Source organism: Callorhinus ursinus, unplaced genomic scaffold, assembly GCF_003265705.2.
Source record: "Callorhinus ursinus isolate GAN/ISIS: 27379988/994484 unplaced genomic scaffold, GSC_fseal_2.0 scaffold82, whole genome shotgun sequence".
Lineage (NCBI taxonomy): Eukaryota > Metazoa > Chordata > Mammalia > Carnivora > Otariidae > Callorhinus > Callorhinus ursinus.
This window is the reverse complement of record NW_027397144.1, coordinates 698846-714457: the sequence shown is the minus strand read 5'-3', so window position 1 is coordinate 714457 and position 15612 is coordinate 698846. Positions and strand designations below refer to the sequence as shown.

The following is a 15612-nucleotide window of genomic DNA, read 5'->3' as shown; positions in this document are numbered from 1 at the left end:
CATATGTGTTTCAAATGATAGAATACAGTGAGGCTCTGTGTAACTTACCCAGCTTTCTCTGAGGGTAACCTCTCCTGTAACTAATACAATAGCAAAACCAGGAACTGACATTGGTACAATCCAGACCTTACCAGTCTTCACATATGTGTGTATATACTCACATGTGTGGATTATTGTTGTAACCTCCACCTCCAACAAGGTACAGATCTATTTTATCATCACAATATTTTTATCCCTTTTAAATATATATAGATATCCTGGAGATGGCAAATAGTGTGAATTTAGGAAAATGGTGCGCTGGGGTATTCATCCGAAAAGAGCTGGTGTCCAGTTGAGGTTGTCATTCTTACTTGCTGATGTGAATCTCAGATTACTATTTCATTTTTTTCTAATGCTAAAGAATTCCTGACAGAAGGTAGAGGATCTTTGATTCGTTTACATAGCATCACTAGACAAGCTGGTACACGGACATGTGCTGGGCCAACTCCTGGGCCTCGCCTCTGTTTTGAGGGAGGGGGGGATATCACTGCCAGACTGATGGTTGCCCAGCTCTTTCCCCCCAAACCCAGATACTCTGCCATGTTTAACTGTATCAAATGTATTGAATACTGTCTCACCCATGCTTTTCATTTGATCTTCTTTGAAATGGATATTCGTGTCTTCTTCCCTTGCTCTCCACACAGGAGGAGAAGAGGCGGAGAGTTACATCCAGAGAACAGTAAGAATAATTAATACATCTTTTCTATACAATGTGCAATCTTCATTACTGAAACGACTTTTCTGAAGAGTTTTAAGGAGCTTTATTGTGAGTTGCCATGGCGACCATAGATGGCTTAAGAATGCTGAATTTGGGGTCAGATTATTAACCTTCAGTTCATGTAGAATTCTCATTGCAAAGAATGAATTGAGGGCAGAACCAGATTTAAAGGTCCTATTAAATATTAAAGTAGTATGTGCCCTTCGAGGTTCTGAGATAAAGATTGCTTTCTTGGGTAGGAAGAGAAGGACCGGTTGAAAACTGCTTGCAGGGGAGGAGTTTGGGAGAGTCACCCTTGGGGTGTGTGCTACTTTGCTTGACAGAGTTGCTAGACCGCTCCCTGCAGAAGAACCGGAAAGAGTAAGACCTGGAACACACATGGAAGAAGAGGAAGAAAGAGATGAAAAAGTAAAGCCTGGTCACATCCAAGTTTGTCAATTGTACTTTTTGATCTTTGAGTCCCCGTTTGGTTTTAGGAAGGGGGTCACGGGGAGTGGGGAGCCTGTAGGAACAAAATGACTTTCTCTAATCAAAATGACCTTGACTTTAGCCAAAATGCTTTTCAAACTCCTTTTTTCTGTGGTTCTCTACCTGGAAGAGGGGTTATGTGGCTGTGGTGATAAGCACACCAGTGTTAGGCTTGGGGGTCAGCTGGACCTTGTGCTAGTTCATCAATTGCAGAACTTTGGTCCATGCCCTTGCCCATCTGCCTCCCTTACTCGTCAAGTCTTGGTGGAAATCTAATTTTCAAACACGTGTGGTGCTAAAATCCTATAGCAGCATCCAGATAAAAGGTTGCGTGTGCGTGCGCGTGTGCGTGCTTCCTTAAGATTTATTTTAGAGAGATGAGTTGGGGGAAGGGCAGAGGGAGAGGGAGAGAGAGCATCTCTCAAGCAGGTTCCGTGCTGAGCATGGAGCCTGATGTGGGGCTTGAACTCAGGACCCTGAGATCATGACCTGAACCAAAACTGAGTTGGACATTCAACTGACTGAGCCACCTGAGCCCCCCTTCAAGTTGTATTCTTTTTTATTTATTTGAGAGAATGTGCGAGAGAGCACAAGCAGGAGGAGTGGCAGAAGGAGAGGGAGAAGCGGGCTCCCCTCTGAGCTGAGCAGGGAGTCTGACGTGGGGCTTGATCCCAGGACCCGAGCCGAAGGCAGACGCCTAAATGACTGAGCTACCAGGCACCCCTAAGTTGTATTCTTTTTTTTTTTTTTAAGATTTTATTTATTTATTTGACAGAGAGAGACATAGTGAGAGCAGGAACACAAGCAGGGGGAGTGGGAGAGGGAGAAGCAGGCTTCCTGCAGAGCGGGGACCCCGATGTGGGACTCGATCCCAGGACCCTGGGATCATGACCTGAGCCGAAGGCAGACGCTTAATGACTGAGCCACCCAGGCGCCCCCCCCAAGTTGTATTCTTAACTGAGGTCAGCCCAGAGCCCCCCAGGTCTTCCCCACACCTCCAGTTTCTTTGTAAAATTAGAGTTTAAGGTTCTGTGAAATAGAGATATGCCACCTGAACCCCCTCGGGGAGGGGATAGGAGAGGGAATGGGGGTTTGATACCGGAAGCCTTACCATTAGACAGTACTCCCTGTATGACAGACTGCTAACACTGAGCGGTCACGGGTGATGGAGCAATATCAGATCCTGTTCTGTGTCCTGTTAAGACATTGATTAGAACTTTCTTACCAACTCAGAGGGTTACTGCTGTTATTGGGAACCTCTTAAAGGATGGGCGTGTGTTATTGCTCTAGTGGGGGAGCAGCTAAGATGTATGATAATTCTTGAGCCATTTGGTCCTTAAAGCTAGCCTTTAATTGATCACCTTGCCTACCCTGATACTAGTTAGAATTAGATAGCAGTTAGAGTTAGCACACTCCAGCTCATTTGAGCACAGGCTGTTCTAGGGGGCTTGCTTGACCACCCTCCAAAGGAGCATTGGGTGGGATTGAAATTCCTTGTCTGTGGTCAGACTCCCAGTATCTCTTCTTGTAGAGAATGGTCTGAGATGTGTTTCTTCACATCACCAACTCCTGCGGTCTCTTCACAAAATGTGGGGTTTGAGGCTGAATACAACTTGATGTTTTCCAGAGAAATGTGTTTAGCTCTTTAAGCTCGGGTTCCAAACGATGTGCTGTCAGTGTTTGAGCTAGAGCACTTGTTCAGAGTGGGCCATCCTGCTTCCTGCCATTATTATAGGTCCCTGGTTTTGATAGCCAGTTGTCTGTGAGGTTGTCCACACTTCCTAATAACAGATGATAGAGGGTTTGGGGGTAAAACACTTGGATTATAGAACTCTTAGATCCTGCGACTCCTGCCTGCTCACCCCACCAGAAATAAACTTGCTGTCTTGAAGATTGTCTTTACTCCCACCAGCTAGCTATAGGATCAGCTTAGGTTTTATTTCCACAGAACACTTACAAAAAGATCAGGGAGGGACGTCTGGGTGGCTCAGTCGGTTAAGCATCTGACTCTAGGGTTGAGCTCAGGTCATGATCTCCAGGTCCTGGGATCGAGCCCCCTTGTTGGGCTCTGCGCTCAGCACGGAGTCTGCTGGAGATTATCTCCCTTTCCCTCCGCTTCTCCCCTGCTTGCTTGCATGTGCACGCGCGCGCGCGCGCTCTCTCTCTGTCTCTCAAATAAAATCCTAAAAAAAAAAAAAAATCAGGTCTAAGTGAAGGAAAATCAACTAGTTTTTTTTCTCTCCCCTCCTCCCCCAGGAAGAAAAGAGGCTCAGAAGTCAAACCAAAGAACCGTAAGTGTAGTTAACATACCTTTGTACTTTCTACTGTGAACTTAATTGCTAAAATAAGTGCTCTGGTAGAGAGCTGAGTGGACAGGGCATTAGGTGTGTAACTCCCATACATGTGTGGGGGTGGTTCTGCTTGTGGAAGGTCAGACCACCGCAATGAAAGCAGGGCTCAGTTGACCTCAGCTGATCTTGACCCCAGGCCCTTCCTCCGTGGTGGTCGTACAGCAAGCGGTTTGTCAGGTGGTGAAGGGCATTGAAGGGGGCGGCAGTGTTCCTCACCCACAGCTGTGAAGACACTGTGTAACAGACTGTCGCTAAAGCCCAGTGGCTTAAGAGATAGCATTTATTTAGCTTACGAGTCTACATCTTGGTGACTGTCAGCTGATCTTGGCCAGGTTTGGTGGGGATGATGGGGAGGATCTGCCTCTTCTCTGTGACGTGGCCAGCCTGGGTGTGCTTTTGTGGCGGTGGCCGAGTGTGAGGGCAGAGGTGAAAAGTACTTCAAGCCTCTATTGACCTCCAGCTGGCTGAAGTGAATGTTGAGACTGGGCCTTTGTCTCGGGCTGGGCAGAATATCCAAATGGAGTGGCAGGGCCCTGCGGCCAAGATACTATGTGGAGAGTGGCCTTCCATGGTTGCGGGGGCAGATTGCATATCAGACCAGCTCTTGTGAACCTCTACGGGGTGACTGCAGGGCCATTTCCACTGTAGGCATGTTCCCATCAGGTTACAGGAAATCAGTGGAGTCCTATTGTGTGTGTGGCGGAGGGGGGGTTGTTTGTTTTTGTTTTAAGCTACTGGTGTATGTCAGCAACATCTATATGAAACATTGATGGCATTTCTAAAGATCCTAAGTTCTGAAGTAATAAATGCCTTCCGAGTTTCCTGCAGGGAAGACATGCCCTTCAGCTGGGAAAGGCAGTCCACGCTCTAAGTCCTGGGAGGAGACTGTAGTCATCACTGGGGCTGCTTGCCATGGCGTCAGGCTCTCTGAGCCGATCGGGGTGTATGTATTTTGTTTTGTGTGACAGAACACCTAAACCGAAGTCTAAGGAGGAGCCAGACAGAGAAGGAAGAACTGGAGTGCAGGCTGAAATGGATGAAGAAGAGGGGAAGGTAAAGACTGAATCTTGGGTTCTTAAATGTCACTTTGCTTCTGTTCCCGTGTGGTTGAGACACATGGCGTGGGACAGGGCTTTGGGTTCAAATCCCGCCCTACCTACCTTCAGGCAACTCTGGGAAAGTTACCTAATCCCCCTCCTGGGGGTTGGTGATTATCACTGCATGTCAGTGAATGTTTAGTTGTTCATCCATCACAGTGGATAGGGCCTGTGTGTGCCTTGATGAAGGTATGCGTTAGAAGCCTCCATGAGGAGGCTTGATCTGGGTCCCCTAAGACACATCAGCCATACCTGTGCTGCTTAACTGGCTTCCTGTGTTGAGTCTAGGTCTCTCCATCCTGCCAGCCTGTTGAGTAGTTGCAACACAGACCCCCCATTTCAGCTAAGTGAACACATAAACTCCAAAGCATTATACATGCAGCAGGGCTGGGCCTTCATAAAAATACAGGATGGCAAGGTCATCTGCAGGGCGGTCCTGCTACCTGAACTCCAGGGGAGGGTGTACTCATGCCGTGGGGGCTGCAGCACAGGCATCTCCAGCTCTTCAAGCAGTGTGGTTCCTTCTAAGAGAAGCTGAACTGGGATAATCCCAGGGTTGTCTCTGTGGTTTTTTTTTTGTCTGTTGAGATCTAGACAGCGGAGACCGAGGTCACAGACTTGCTGGGTCATGAACTTCCTTACTTCCGGCCTGGTTGGCAATAGGCATCCATTCTCATTCTGTGGCATTTGACCCTTTTGGTGTCACCTCCAGCTAGCTCTGCCGTCTTCTTGTCTCTCGCCTTTTCTGTCCAGATACTGGTTATCTTACTAAAGGTGCTTGCCCGGAATCCCTTCCAGGCCCTCTAGAGAGACCTTAGTGATGGTGTCGGAGCACTCATTGCCCGCAGACAAGCTGGCAGGAGCTTTTGCTTCCTGGTAGAAAGGGATGGAGGGGTCACACATTTGACCCTTTCTAACATTGTTAGCTTTTCTATTTTAATAAATCCACTAATAGACTTGTTACTCTATGAAAATGAGCTCAATAAATTTCAGAGGGTTTTTTTTTTTTTGTATGTAAGTTCAGAAGGTGCTAGACTGTATATTACAAGGAGTTAGTGACTGTTGGGAATTCTTTTAATTGATTTTTTTCCCCCCATGTTGGAGTGCCAAGTTTTGTCCTTGTTGTTTTTCCTGCTGTCCTGATGCCTGTCTGTCTGACCTCTTCGCTTCTGACCAGATGAGAGCTGGAACTACAGGCGTTCCGGCCAACAAAAGCTAAATGGCTATAATATTCCCTTTTATGATAAGCTTTCCTGGGACTGGGTTGGCTAATGATGGCCCAGATCTGGCCCTCTGCTCCTTTTTATAAAGTTCTTTTGGAACACAGCCGTGCCTTTTCACTTCTGTATTGTCTCCGGTTGCTTTTATGCTATAATGACGGGGCTGAGTAGTTGCAACACAGACCGTGGGGCTTACAAAATCTGAAAATGTTTGTTTTCTGACTCTTGATAGAAACCATTTGCCGACTCCTGGTCAACTCTTGTTTGGAGGGGGTAGGGAATGGAGTTAAAAATTGGAAGTCTCATCACTAGTCTGTAGATCCGCCCAGACTTTCCTGTTCTCCAGTTCCACAGTGCTTCGATCGTTAACTGATACTTTCAGTTTGGTCTTGCTCTTTTCTCAGAAACTAACTTTTCCCCTCTTTCTCTCTCCTCCCCTGCTTCACCCTCTTAGGATGAAAAGAGACCCAGAAGTCAACCCAAAGATCTGTAAGTGGTTGAAATGCTTGTGCCTTTGTGCTGTGCTTTGTGAAATTTTCATTATTGAAATTATTGTTCTAGAGATCTGTGATGATGTAGAGGTTTACAGGGAGCTGCTGATATTCTTGGAAGATTGGATCCTTTCGGGCAGGGTTGGATAAGAAATTAAACTGGGCCTCATCCTTACTCCTTAGCCTTTGCCACTTGGATAGCTGTCCCATCCCCTGCACAATCTCATGTGTCTCTTAGCTTCCAGCGTTTCTCATGTGGCCTGCATCGGAGGGGTCACAGGGGACTTCTGGGGGCCTTCTCTTGGGGTTACAACTTGTCGATGCTCCTTTTAGGGCCACCATCACAAGGGGCTTTCTTTATTGAATGGGAAGAATCTGTAGCCCAGATATTCTGAATATTTTGCTTTTCAATAGGGAGGCATTAATCTGTGGGGTTTTTTTATTTTTGTTTTAAGATTTTATTAGAGAGGGGCGCCTGGGTGGCTCAGTCGGTTGAGCGTCTGCCTTTGGCTCAGGTCATGGTCTCAGGGTCCTGGGATCGAGCCCTGCATCAGGTTCCCTGCTCGGCCGGGGGCCTGCTTCTCCCTCTCCCACTCCCCCTGCTTGTGTTCCCTCTCTTGCTGTCTCTCTCTGTCAAATGAATAAATAAAATCTTAAAAAAAAAAAAAAGATTTTATTAGAGAGAATGAGAGAGCGAGAGAGAGAGAACACAAGTGGTGGGGGAGGGCAGAGGGAGAAGCAGGCTCCCCACTAAACAAGGAGCCCGATGTGGGGCTTGATTGCAGGACCCTGGGATCTTGACCTGAGCTGAAGGCAGATGCTTAACTGACTAAGCCACCCAGGTTCCCCAAATTTGTTATTTTTGATGTGAGTTGGCAATATGGTTATTCTGAGCAAATATTTGGCATATATTTATTTACCTAATAGAGCTGCCAAACGGAGACCTGAAGAGAAAGAACCTGAAAGAGTAAAACCACAAGTTTCTGAGGAAAAAGATGAGGATGAAAAGGTAAGCTCTTATTTTTTAATCCTATTGTGTTTCCTACATCCCAAAGTGATTTTTTTTTTTGAAGGTAACTTTTTATTATGGAAGCATTCACGCATACCCCAAAGTATGCAGAATAAGGTAGCAACCCCTTGTGTTCTCATCCACCTGCAACAGCTCTCAGCTCATGGTCCAGTGTTTCAGTCAGTCCCTCCCCCATCTCTCAGCCTCCCTCACCCCTGGATGATGCTGAGTAAATCCCAGATGTATTACTGAAATACTTACAGAAGAACTACCTGTAAGAGGAAAGGACTGTTCTTAAATATCACCACAAGACCGCCATTAACACAATGTCCAGGTCTAGTCTGTTCAAATTTCCCTGCCTATAAAAGACAGTGGAGACTGAATCAGGACCCAAACGAGGTCTGTACAGTGAATTTGGTTGGTATTTGTCCTGTCTCATCCAGAGCTGTGCCCCTTCCTCTTGTGGTTTATGGAGGGAACTGGCTTACCTGTACGGTTTCTGGGTTTTGGTTTTTTGTTGTTCGCACCCCTCTTTTGTTAAGCATCTCTCTCCGGCCCTGTCTCCTACAGGTCTGGGGGCTTACCCAGAAGCCGGTCCTCTGTTTTCAGTGGACCGCTGAGGTGGTGCCAGGTGCTTCCTGTTGCATCACACCAGAAGGCACAGTTGTCTATTTATGGTTTTAAGACTTATCACTGGGCCGAAGTGTTGTCACCCGATCCATCCTTTATAAAGTCCCTCTCAGCTTTTCTTTCGAGGTTTTTAGCAGTTATTGCTTAAGTCTGTATCACTGGGAGTTGCAAAGTGGTGATAGTCCAGTTCTCTCATTCCTTCATTTACCCAAAATAATTCTAGAAAGAAGTTTCCCCTTTCTTTATGGTGGCCCAAGCAGACTAATATAATACCATAGTCCAGGTGGTTTAAACAACAGATGTTTATTTTTATAGTTCTGGAGACTCAAAGTCTAAGATCAAAGTGCCAGCAGGGTTAGTTTCTGGTGAGGCCTTTTTTCCTGGCTTGCCGATGGCTGCCTTCTCACCATGTCCTCACAGGCTCTTCCCGGTGCGAGCGTGGAGGGAGAGTGTGAGCCTGGTGTCTCTTACAAGGACATAGTCCTATTGGATTAGGGCCCACCCTTATGACCACCCTTTTAACCTTGGTCACCTCCTTAAAAGCCTCCTCTCCAAATGCAGCCACATTCTGGGTTAGGGCTTCAGCTTGAAATTCGGGGAGACTTAATTCATTTCATAGCACCCCTCATCAGTTGTTGACTTATGAGGTACTGCTTGTACAAGAAAGCTAAGCATTTTAATTTTAATTTTTTTTTTTTGAAAAAGATTTTGAGAGAGTGAGCGCAAGCCGGGGGAGGGGCAGAGGGAAGGGGAGAAGCGGGCTCCCTGCTCTGTGGGGAGCCCAACATGGAGCTCGATCCCAGGACCCTGAGATCACGACCCGAGCCAAAGGTAGATGCTTAACCGACTGCCTTTGGCTCAGGTTGTGATCTCAGGGTCCTGGGATTGAGCCCCACATTGGGCTCCCTGCTCTGTGGGGAGCCTGCTTCTTCCTCCCTTGCTCCCCTTGCTTGTGCGTGCTCACTTATGTGCTCTCTGTCAAATCTTTAAAAAAAAAAAAAAGGGTCTCTGTTAGGAGTCTGTTAAGGGAGGCTTTCATTACAGGAATTTTGAATATAAGACTTTATACACTGCAGATGGCTGGGGTCTCACTGGTCCTTTGACTGCCTTCTTCCCTGCCTCTGACTAGGTTTTGTGATAACCATGTAGATAAAATTCTGAAGCATTATTCAGATATAAAATACTTTTGTACCCTTCACTCCTCTTTCGTTCTCTCTGTTTAGGAAGAGAAGAGACGCAAAACTACATCCAAAGAACCGTAAGAACTTATTTTTGTCTTGGTAAAAGCAGGTCATAATTTTAATATGTTCTAGAAAGAAAAAGAGGTTTTTAATGAATTTAGAGCAGCCTTAGCTTAGCTTTGTATCTGATTGGGTCTGTGAGCTCAGGACCAAAACATTCCAATTCTGCATGAGGCAGGTGCCCTCTGTGTGGTAAGGATGGGGAGTGGACCCAGCCCCTTGCCCCTGAGGCAGCAGCTGATGCCCATCTGTGTTGGTAGATAAGGTGTAGCTTTGGTAGATTCTTACATGTTCTGATAGGATTAAAAAAGCCAAACCATCTTGTGCTTTATTCTCAGAACTGAGAAAAAAATGGCTCGAAACAAAACAGTAGTGTCCTCCAAGGTAAACCTATAGCTGGGGGTAAACCCAATGCTACGGTGCCAGTGGGGTTGCCCAGAGCTGGCTGTCTGAGCACTGTTTGTGTTCATGCCCCCAGACCAATCCTCTGCGGTGTGTGCAGTGTGGACAGTACCTGGATGATGCCGAACTAAAGTATGAACAGCATCCTCCTGACGCAGTAAGTTCTGGCTCTACTCCCAGCCTTCCAGTCCCTGTCTCTGCTCCTGCCTAATGGTCCGATGTCTCTCAGGTGGATGAGCCACAGTTGTTGACAAGTGAGAAACTCTCCATCTTCGATGCCAATGAGTCTGGCTTTGAGAGTTATGAGGCTCTTCCCCAACACAAACTGACCTGCTTCAGGTAACGGATATGCTTCTGCTCTTTTGTAATATAATATAGCACTTCCCTGAAGATGCTAAAATTCTTAAGATCCTAGTGAAGTTGTTTGTTTTGTTTTCGTTTTTTTCCCCCTTCCCCCATCCTAGTGAAGTTCTTTAGCACCTACCTGTAACATTTCTTAAGTTGCTAACACTTCATGGATAAGAACCACAAAGATAGTAGGAGTATAGTAGAATTTGCTGTGTGGTTTGTTAAAACTATATGTGTTTAATCTTCAGTCTATGCATATCCTGAAGCTCATTCAAAGGAGGGCCAGCCAGGTGCTAGGTACTGATCTAGGTGTTAGGGATGGAGCACAGCAGGTCCCTGCTTTCGTGGAGGCAGAAACAGTTACGCCTGTCAGGTAGTAACAGCTACGACTGATGTGAAAAGCATGGTGAACAGAGAGGGGTTGGGAGAAAGAATGTTTTTGGAATGGAGGGTATGTGACTTGAGCAGAGCCCTTAGTGACATAGAGAACAAGCTAGAGAACGAGGGGATAGCTAGGGAAAGACGTCCCTGCTTCCCCCACCACCACCAGGTGGAGGGAACAGCAGGTACAGAGACTCCGAGGTGGACTCCTGTTGGCTCTGGAAGACTCAGCGATGAGGCTGCTGTGATTGGAGTTGAGGGAGCAGGGGGTCAGGGAGGGGGCTAGATCCTGCAGGGCTTTGCAGGCTGTGGCAATGACCCCTGAGCTTTCTGAGTGCAGGTCTTGGCATCTGGACTGTGCCTTTGGCTAGGTTCAAACAAACCTTTGAGTACGCAGAGTCTCCACGTTCTTCAGCGCCCTCTGTTCCATTCAGCTCCTTCTCCCTGGGGCTGCAGTTACTCTGAGGCTTCACTTTGTGGGAAATGGCTTGCCTCCAGGACTAGCCCAGTTTCTTTCAGGCCTTGGCAGGTGCTTTTCCCCTTCCTGTGGAGAATTGTGGGGGTGGATTGCCTCCATCACACCTGCTAGCCTCAGGTGGGCATCACTTCCATGACACCCCTGCCCCATAGGTTAGGGGTTCTCTTGCCCTCAGACAAGATCCCCAGTATATTTCTTCAGCACATTTCATGCTTCATGTGGTCGGTGGTTGGCTGTATCTTCCTCTCCAACATGATCAGGATCCTGATCTGTGTCAGGATGCTGTCCACCTACCAGTGATCCTCAAGGCCTGGCCCTCAACTCTGCCAGTGAAATCAGCTGATACAGCTGATGCTCATGCCCTCATGTCTCCCTGTTGTGTCTCTCAGGACTAAGGCTCAGGAGAGGACCAGGAGCTGGAGCCAGGGCTGCCGTAGTCAGGAATGTCAGAGCTTGGGGTCTCTTGGCTCCCTCCTTGAGAGGGATCTGCTGTAGACTCCTTCCTGTACGGTGGGGTGGTGGCACTAAAGACACACTTTCCAGGGATAATGTGCTTCTTAGCCTCGGGCCGTTGGAGCCAGACTGCCTGAGTTATTTAGGGACTCTGCTGACCTCTGGTACTTGGGCTGAAAGTGGCAAGTGGAAACAAGTCCAGGGCAGGGTCCATACTGTGAATTAGTGAGTCCTGTCCCTGCCTGGAACTTAGAACTTCTCCCTGATACCACCTCTACCAAGAGGGTCCATGGACAGCTTGTCGGGCTGGGCACTATTTCTTCCTCTTCTGTAGGCCCCCAGTATCCTGTTTTCCCTTGATAAGTGTCCAGGTAGCCCACTGGGCCTAAGGCCTGAGGGCAGAGTATGACCCATGTCTATCATGACTGGCACGTAGTAGGGGAGTTTAACTCAAGATATTCATGTTTTCATTAAGTTCTGTGACATTTCAGGATGTGGATTTCTGGCTCCTAAGGGCCTAGGCTGTGGGATCATGGTGGAGGGTGGTGTTCTCGAGAGACTGCAGATTGTGTGTGGCCTGCCTGGGCCTTGGAGGGATGAGATGGTACCTCTGGTGCAGAAAGTAGTTTTTGAGGCCAGCCTGAGCAGGAAGGAACCCCGCCCCCCCCAACCACAACCCCCCCCCCAACACACACCGATTTCATGTTCTTCTGAAGTTTGGCATTTGGGTGGTAGGACTGTGGATGCCTTCCAGCTTGAGATTTAACCCTCCAAATGAGGCTGTCCTTGCCATATCTTTGTACTACTTTCTTTCTTTTTTTTTAATTTTATTTATTTGACAGAGACACAGAGAGAGAGAGGGAACACAAGTGGGAGGAGTGGGAGAGGGAGAAGCAGGCTTCCTGCTGAGCAGGGAGCCCGATGTGGGCCTCGATCCCAGGACCCTGAGATCATGACCTGAGCCGAAGGCAGACGCCCAACAGCTGAGCCACCCAGGCGCCCATCTTTGTACTACTTTCATATTATTATATAGTATGCTTTATTATGCCCCCCTTTCTTTTTTTTTGAGGTTAAACTCCTGTAACACTTAACCATGTATGAAATAGCGTGAATAGGTAAATGCAGAGAAACAGAGTGGGGAATTGCCAGGGGCAGGGACGGAATAGGCAGCAGTACCTGCTTACCAGAGGGGATTTTCTCGGGGGCAGTAAAGGTGTTGTGGAGCTAGACGGAGGGGACGGTTGCACGACTCTGGGCGGAACAGGTCTGAGAAGCCAGTGCTCCTCCGTTGGCGGTGTGCCGAGGGAAGATGTAGTTACTGCTCCCCTACGAGGTTTCCTGTGCTCCCGCCGTAAGACTCACCACTCTCCTGGTGTCACCCTTGTAGACATCCAGGTCTGCAGACATCAAGGTCCTCTTGATGCACCGGTGGGAGAATCGGGTAGAACTGTCGGGGTGGGGACACTGTGCTGACCTAGTGTTCTGGCAACCGAAAAGGTAGGAGTCTAGGACTTGCACCTGGGCCCGTCACCTCGTGTCTGAACGGAACTCTGCACCGATACTGCCTCCACCGGTCGGCTGGTAACGGCTCTCTGTTGCCTGTCTAGCGTGTACTGTAAGCGCGGCCACCTGTGCCCGATCGACACCGGCCTCATTGAGAAGAACGTTGAACTCTTCTTCTCCGGTTATGCAAAGCCAATATACGATGATGACCCATCTCTTGAAGGTAAGTGGAACACTCCAGGTTCTGTGTGGGACAGAGATCTTAGAAACAAAGCTCACCTCCAAAGCAGTACTCAGCTGCAACTACTCTTCTTCAAGTTGGGACTTAAGACGTGCTGTGGACAGCTGTTAGCACACTTGCTGGCTCTGCGGGCTGCCCGCTTTGGCTGATGAGTGCAGTCAGCTCGGGAGCACTCAGTGCCACTGACCCTTCTGGGGTTTGATGGGAGTCCTAGCTCTTAGTTCATTTCTTTTCAGGAAACTTTTTCTTCTCTTAGGTGGTGTTAATGGCAAAAATCTTGGCCCTATAAACGAATGGTGGATCACTGGCTTTGATGGAGGTGAAAAGGCGCTCATTGGCTTCAGCACTTGTAAGTATGTGGCCAGTCGGGGACTGTAATGGGATCTGAAGGGGGCCTTCGTTCCTGCCCTCCCTGGGGCTTGGTTGGGCTCTGGTGGGATGCCTCAGGCTCACATGAACAGCAGGTGACTAACTTGTGACTGTGTGGGAACTAGGTCGGGTTCCAATAGGGTGACTTTTCTAGGAGTTACAGCTGACTCTGGAACTGACCCTCCAGTTAGAAGAAAGAGCAGGTCTTATTCTTATAGCTCAAACCCAGACTGAATTCCAAAAACAAAGATGAGCCCAAATAAGGCCACTTGGCCAGTCTCCTATTCTCTAGCTGTCTCTAAGATATTATTTAAGGAATCTCTGCACCCAACATAGGGCTTGAACTCATAACCCTGAGATCGAGTTGTATGCTCTACTGAGTGAGCCAGCCAGGCACCCCCGTTCTCTAGCTGTCTTAGACCACTTCTGGATGAGTTCACTCTGAATGTACTTCGCATTTTGTTGACTTTTGCGTATGGAACAACTTAGACTATTCCATAGTCTTCATAGACTCATCCCTGGCCTTTGGCCATCATAGTTGTCATTAGATTCAAACCACTTCTTAAAATTTCTGTTTACTTCAGCTTTTGCCGAATATATTCTGATGGATCCCAACCCAGAGTATGCACCACTGTTTAGCGTGATGCAGGAGAAGATCTACATAAGTAAGATCGTGGTTGAGTTCCTGCAGAGCAACCCAGACTCAACCTATGAAGACTTGATCAATAAGATTGAGGTGAGAGGTTCAGGGTCTTTGTAACCTGGGATTCATGCCTATTTACATGCCGCATAGATGTTGCTAGAAAACACATCTAAAATGAGAAACCGTTTTTCAGTTTTATTAGAACAGTTTTGCTTAAGCCTAAGAGAAACTTCTGATGTTTTTCTTAAAGACCACTGTTCCTCCTTCTGTGCTCAACCTGAATCGATTCACAGAGGATTCTCTCCTTCGACATGCCCAGTTTGTGGTAGAACAAGTAGAAAGTTATGATGAGGCTGGGGACAGTGATGAGCAGCCCATCTTTCTGACCCCTTGCATGAGAGACCTGATCAAGTTGGCTGGGGTCACCCTAGGAAAAAGGTAAGGATGCAGCAGGAATAAAACCGAAGACATGACACCAGAGAAGGTAGTGTCATGGGCGCTCCTCCCTAGCCCACTGACACGATGGAAACCTCTGTCCCAGGCGAGCTGAAAGACGTCGGACCATCGGGCATTCTGCCAAAGAGAAGGACAAAGGCCCCACTAAAGCCACCACTACCAAGCTGGTCTACCAGATCTTTGACACTTTCTTCGCAGAGCAAATCGAGAAGGATGACAAAGAGGACAAGGAGAATGCCTTCAAACGCCGGCGGTGTGGCGTCTGTGAGGTAATCTCACTTGGGCTGGGCTCCCTGTGTAATCTGAAGAACTTCTTTCTTCTGGCTTGAGACTCTCCCTCCTCAAATGTCACCCTGAAAACAAGGTTACCTGGGGGGGATTGCATGCCTCATGGGACAAGCAGATTGACCGGACAGCTGTGCAAAGAGGTGTGCTTGGGCACTTGGCTGTTAATGCTGCTCTCACCATAGAGGCTGGCCTCCCGGGTGGCATTGCTCTGTCCGGATCGCACCGTGTCTAGCAGCCTGGGTGAGTGCAGAGGAAGGCATTACCCCACAGAGGTGCTGCTGCCACAGAGGACATCCTCCCCGGAGCCTTCCTTGTCTCCTGGTGTAACTTTCCCAGGAAAGTGGGGACTCTATCCAAAATAGATTTGAGGCCTTTTAAAAGCCCTCTCTTCCTCTGAATTCTTATATTTACTTGACTCAGGTTTAGGGGGATTAATTTCTCCAGTCACCGAGAGCGGAGGTATTTTGGTATCTACTACAGGCATACCTTGTCTTACTATACTTCATAGATACTGCATTTTTGGGGGGTTTTTTGTGTGTATTTTTGGTTTCTTAAAAATCGAAGTTCTGTGGCAATGCTGCATTGAGCAAGTCTATTGGTGCCATTTTTCCAACAGCATTTTCTCACTCTGAGTCTGTCACATTTTGGTAATTCTTGCAGTATTTCAAACTTATTCATCATATGTATGGTGATCTGTGACCAGTGACTGTAGTTTGCTGAAAGTTCAGATGATGGTTAGCATATATTTAGCAATAAACAATTTTTAAAGAATATCCTTTTTTTTTT

General features: G+C 47.6%; 1 protein-coding gene across 4 annotated transcripts in view; it reads left to right on the top strand.

The window, feature by feature from the left end:
- Positions 1-15612, top strand: part of DNMT1 (DNA methyltransferase 1) — a 45149-nt gene that overhangs the window by 13192 nt on the left and 16345 nt on the right. For 3 of the 4 annotated variants that reach the window (XM_025863196.2, XM_025863198.2, XM_073887773.1), the window contains 15 exons: positions 684-718; positions 1081-1186; positions 3482-3516; positions 4545-4629; positions 6348-6382; positions 7312-7393; positions 9247-9281; positions 9603-9648; positions 9743-9823; positions 9896-10005; positions 12934-13052; positions 13327-13419; positions 14024-14175; positions 14333-14520; positions 14624-14807. In XM_025863196.2, the coding sequence (XP_025718981.1) occupies positions 684-718; positions 1081-1186; positions 3482-3516; positions 4545-4629; positions 6348-6382; positions 7312-7393; positions 9247-9281; positions 9603-9648; positions 9743-9823; positions 9896-10005; positions 12934-13052; positions 13327-13419; positions 14024-14175; positions 14333-14520; positions 14624-14807 (1386 nt within the window). The remainder of the gene's footprint in view (positions 1-683; positions 719-1080; positions 1187-3481; positions 3517-4544; positions 4630-6347; positions 6383-7311; positions 7394-9246; positions 9282-9602; positions 9649-9742; positions 9824-9895; positions 10006-12933; positions 13053-13326; positions 13420-14023; positions 14176-14332; positions 14521-14623; positions 14808-15612) is intronic. The other variant, XM_025863197.2, reaches the window with a different exon arrangement.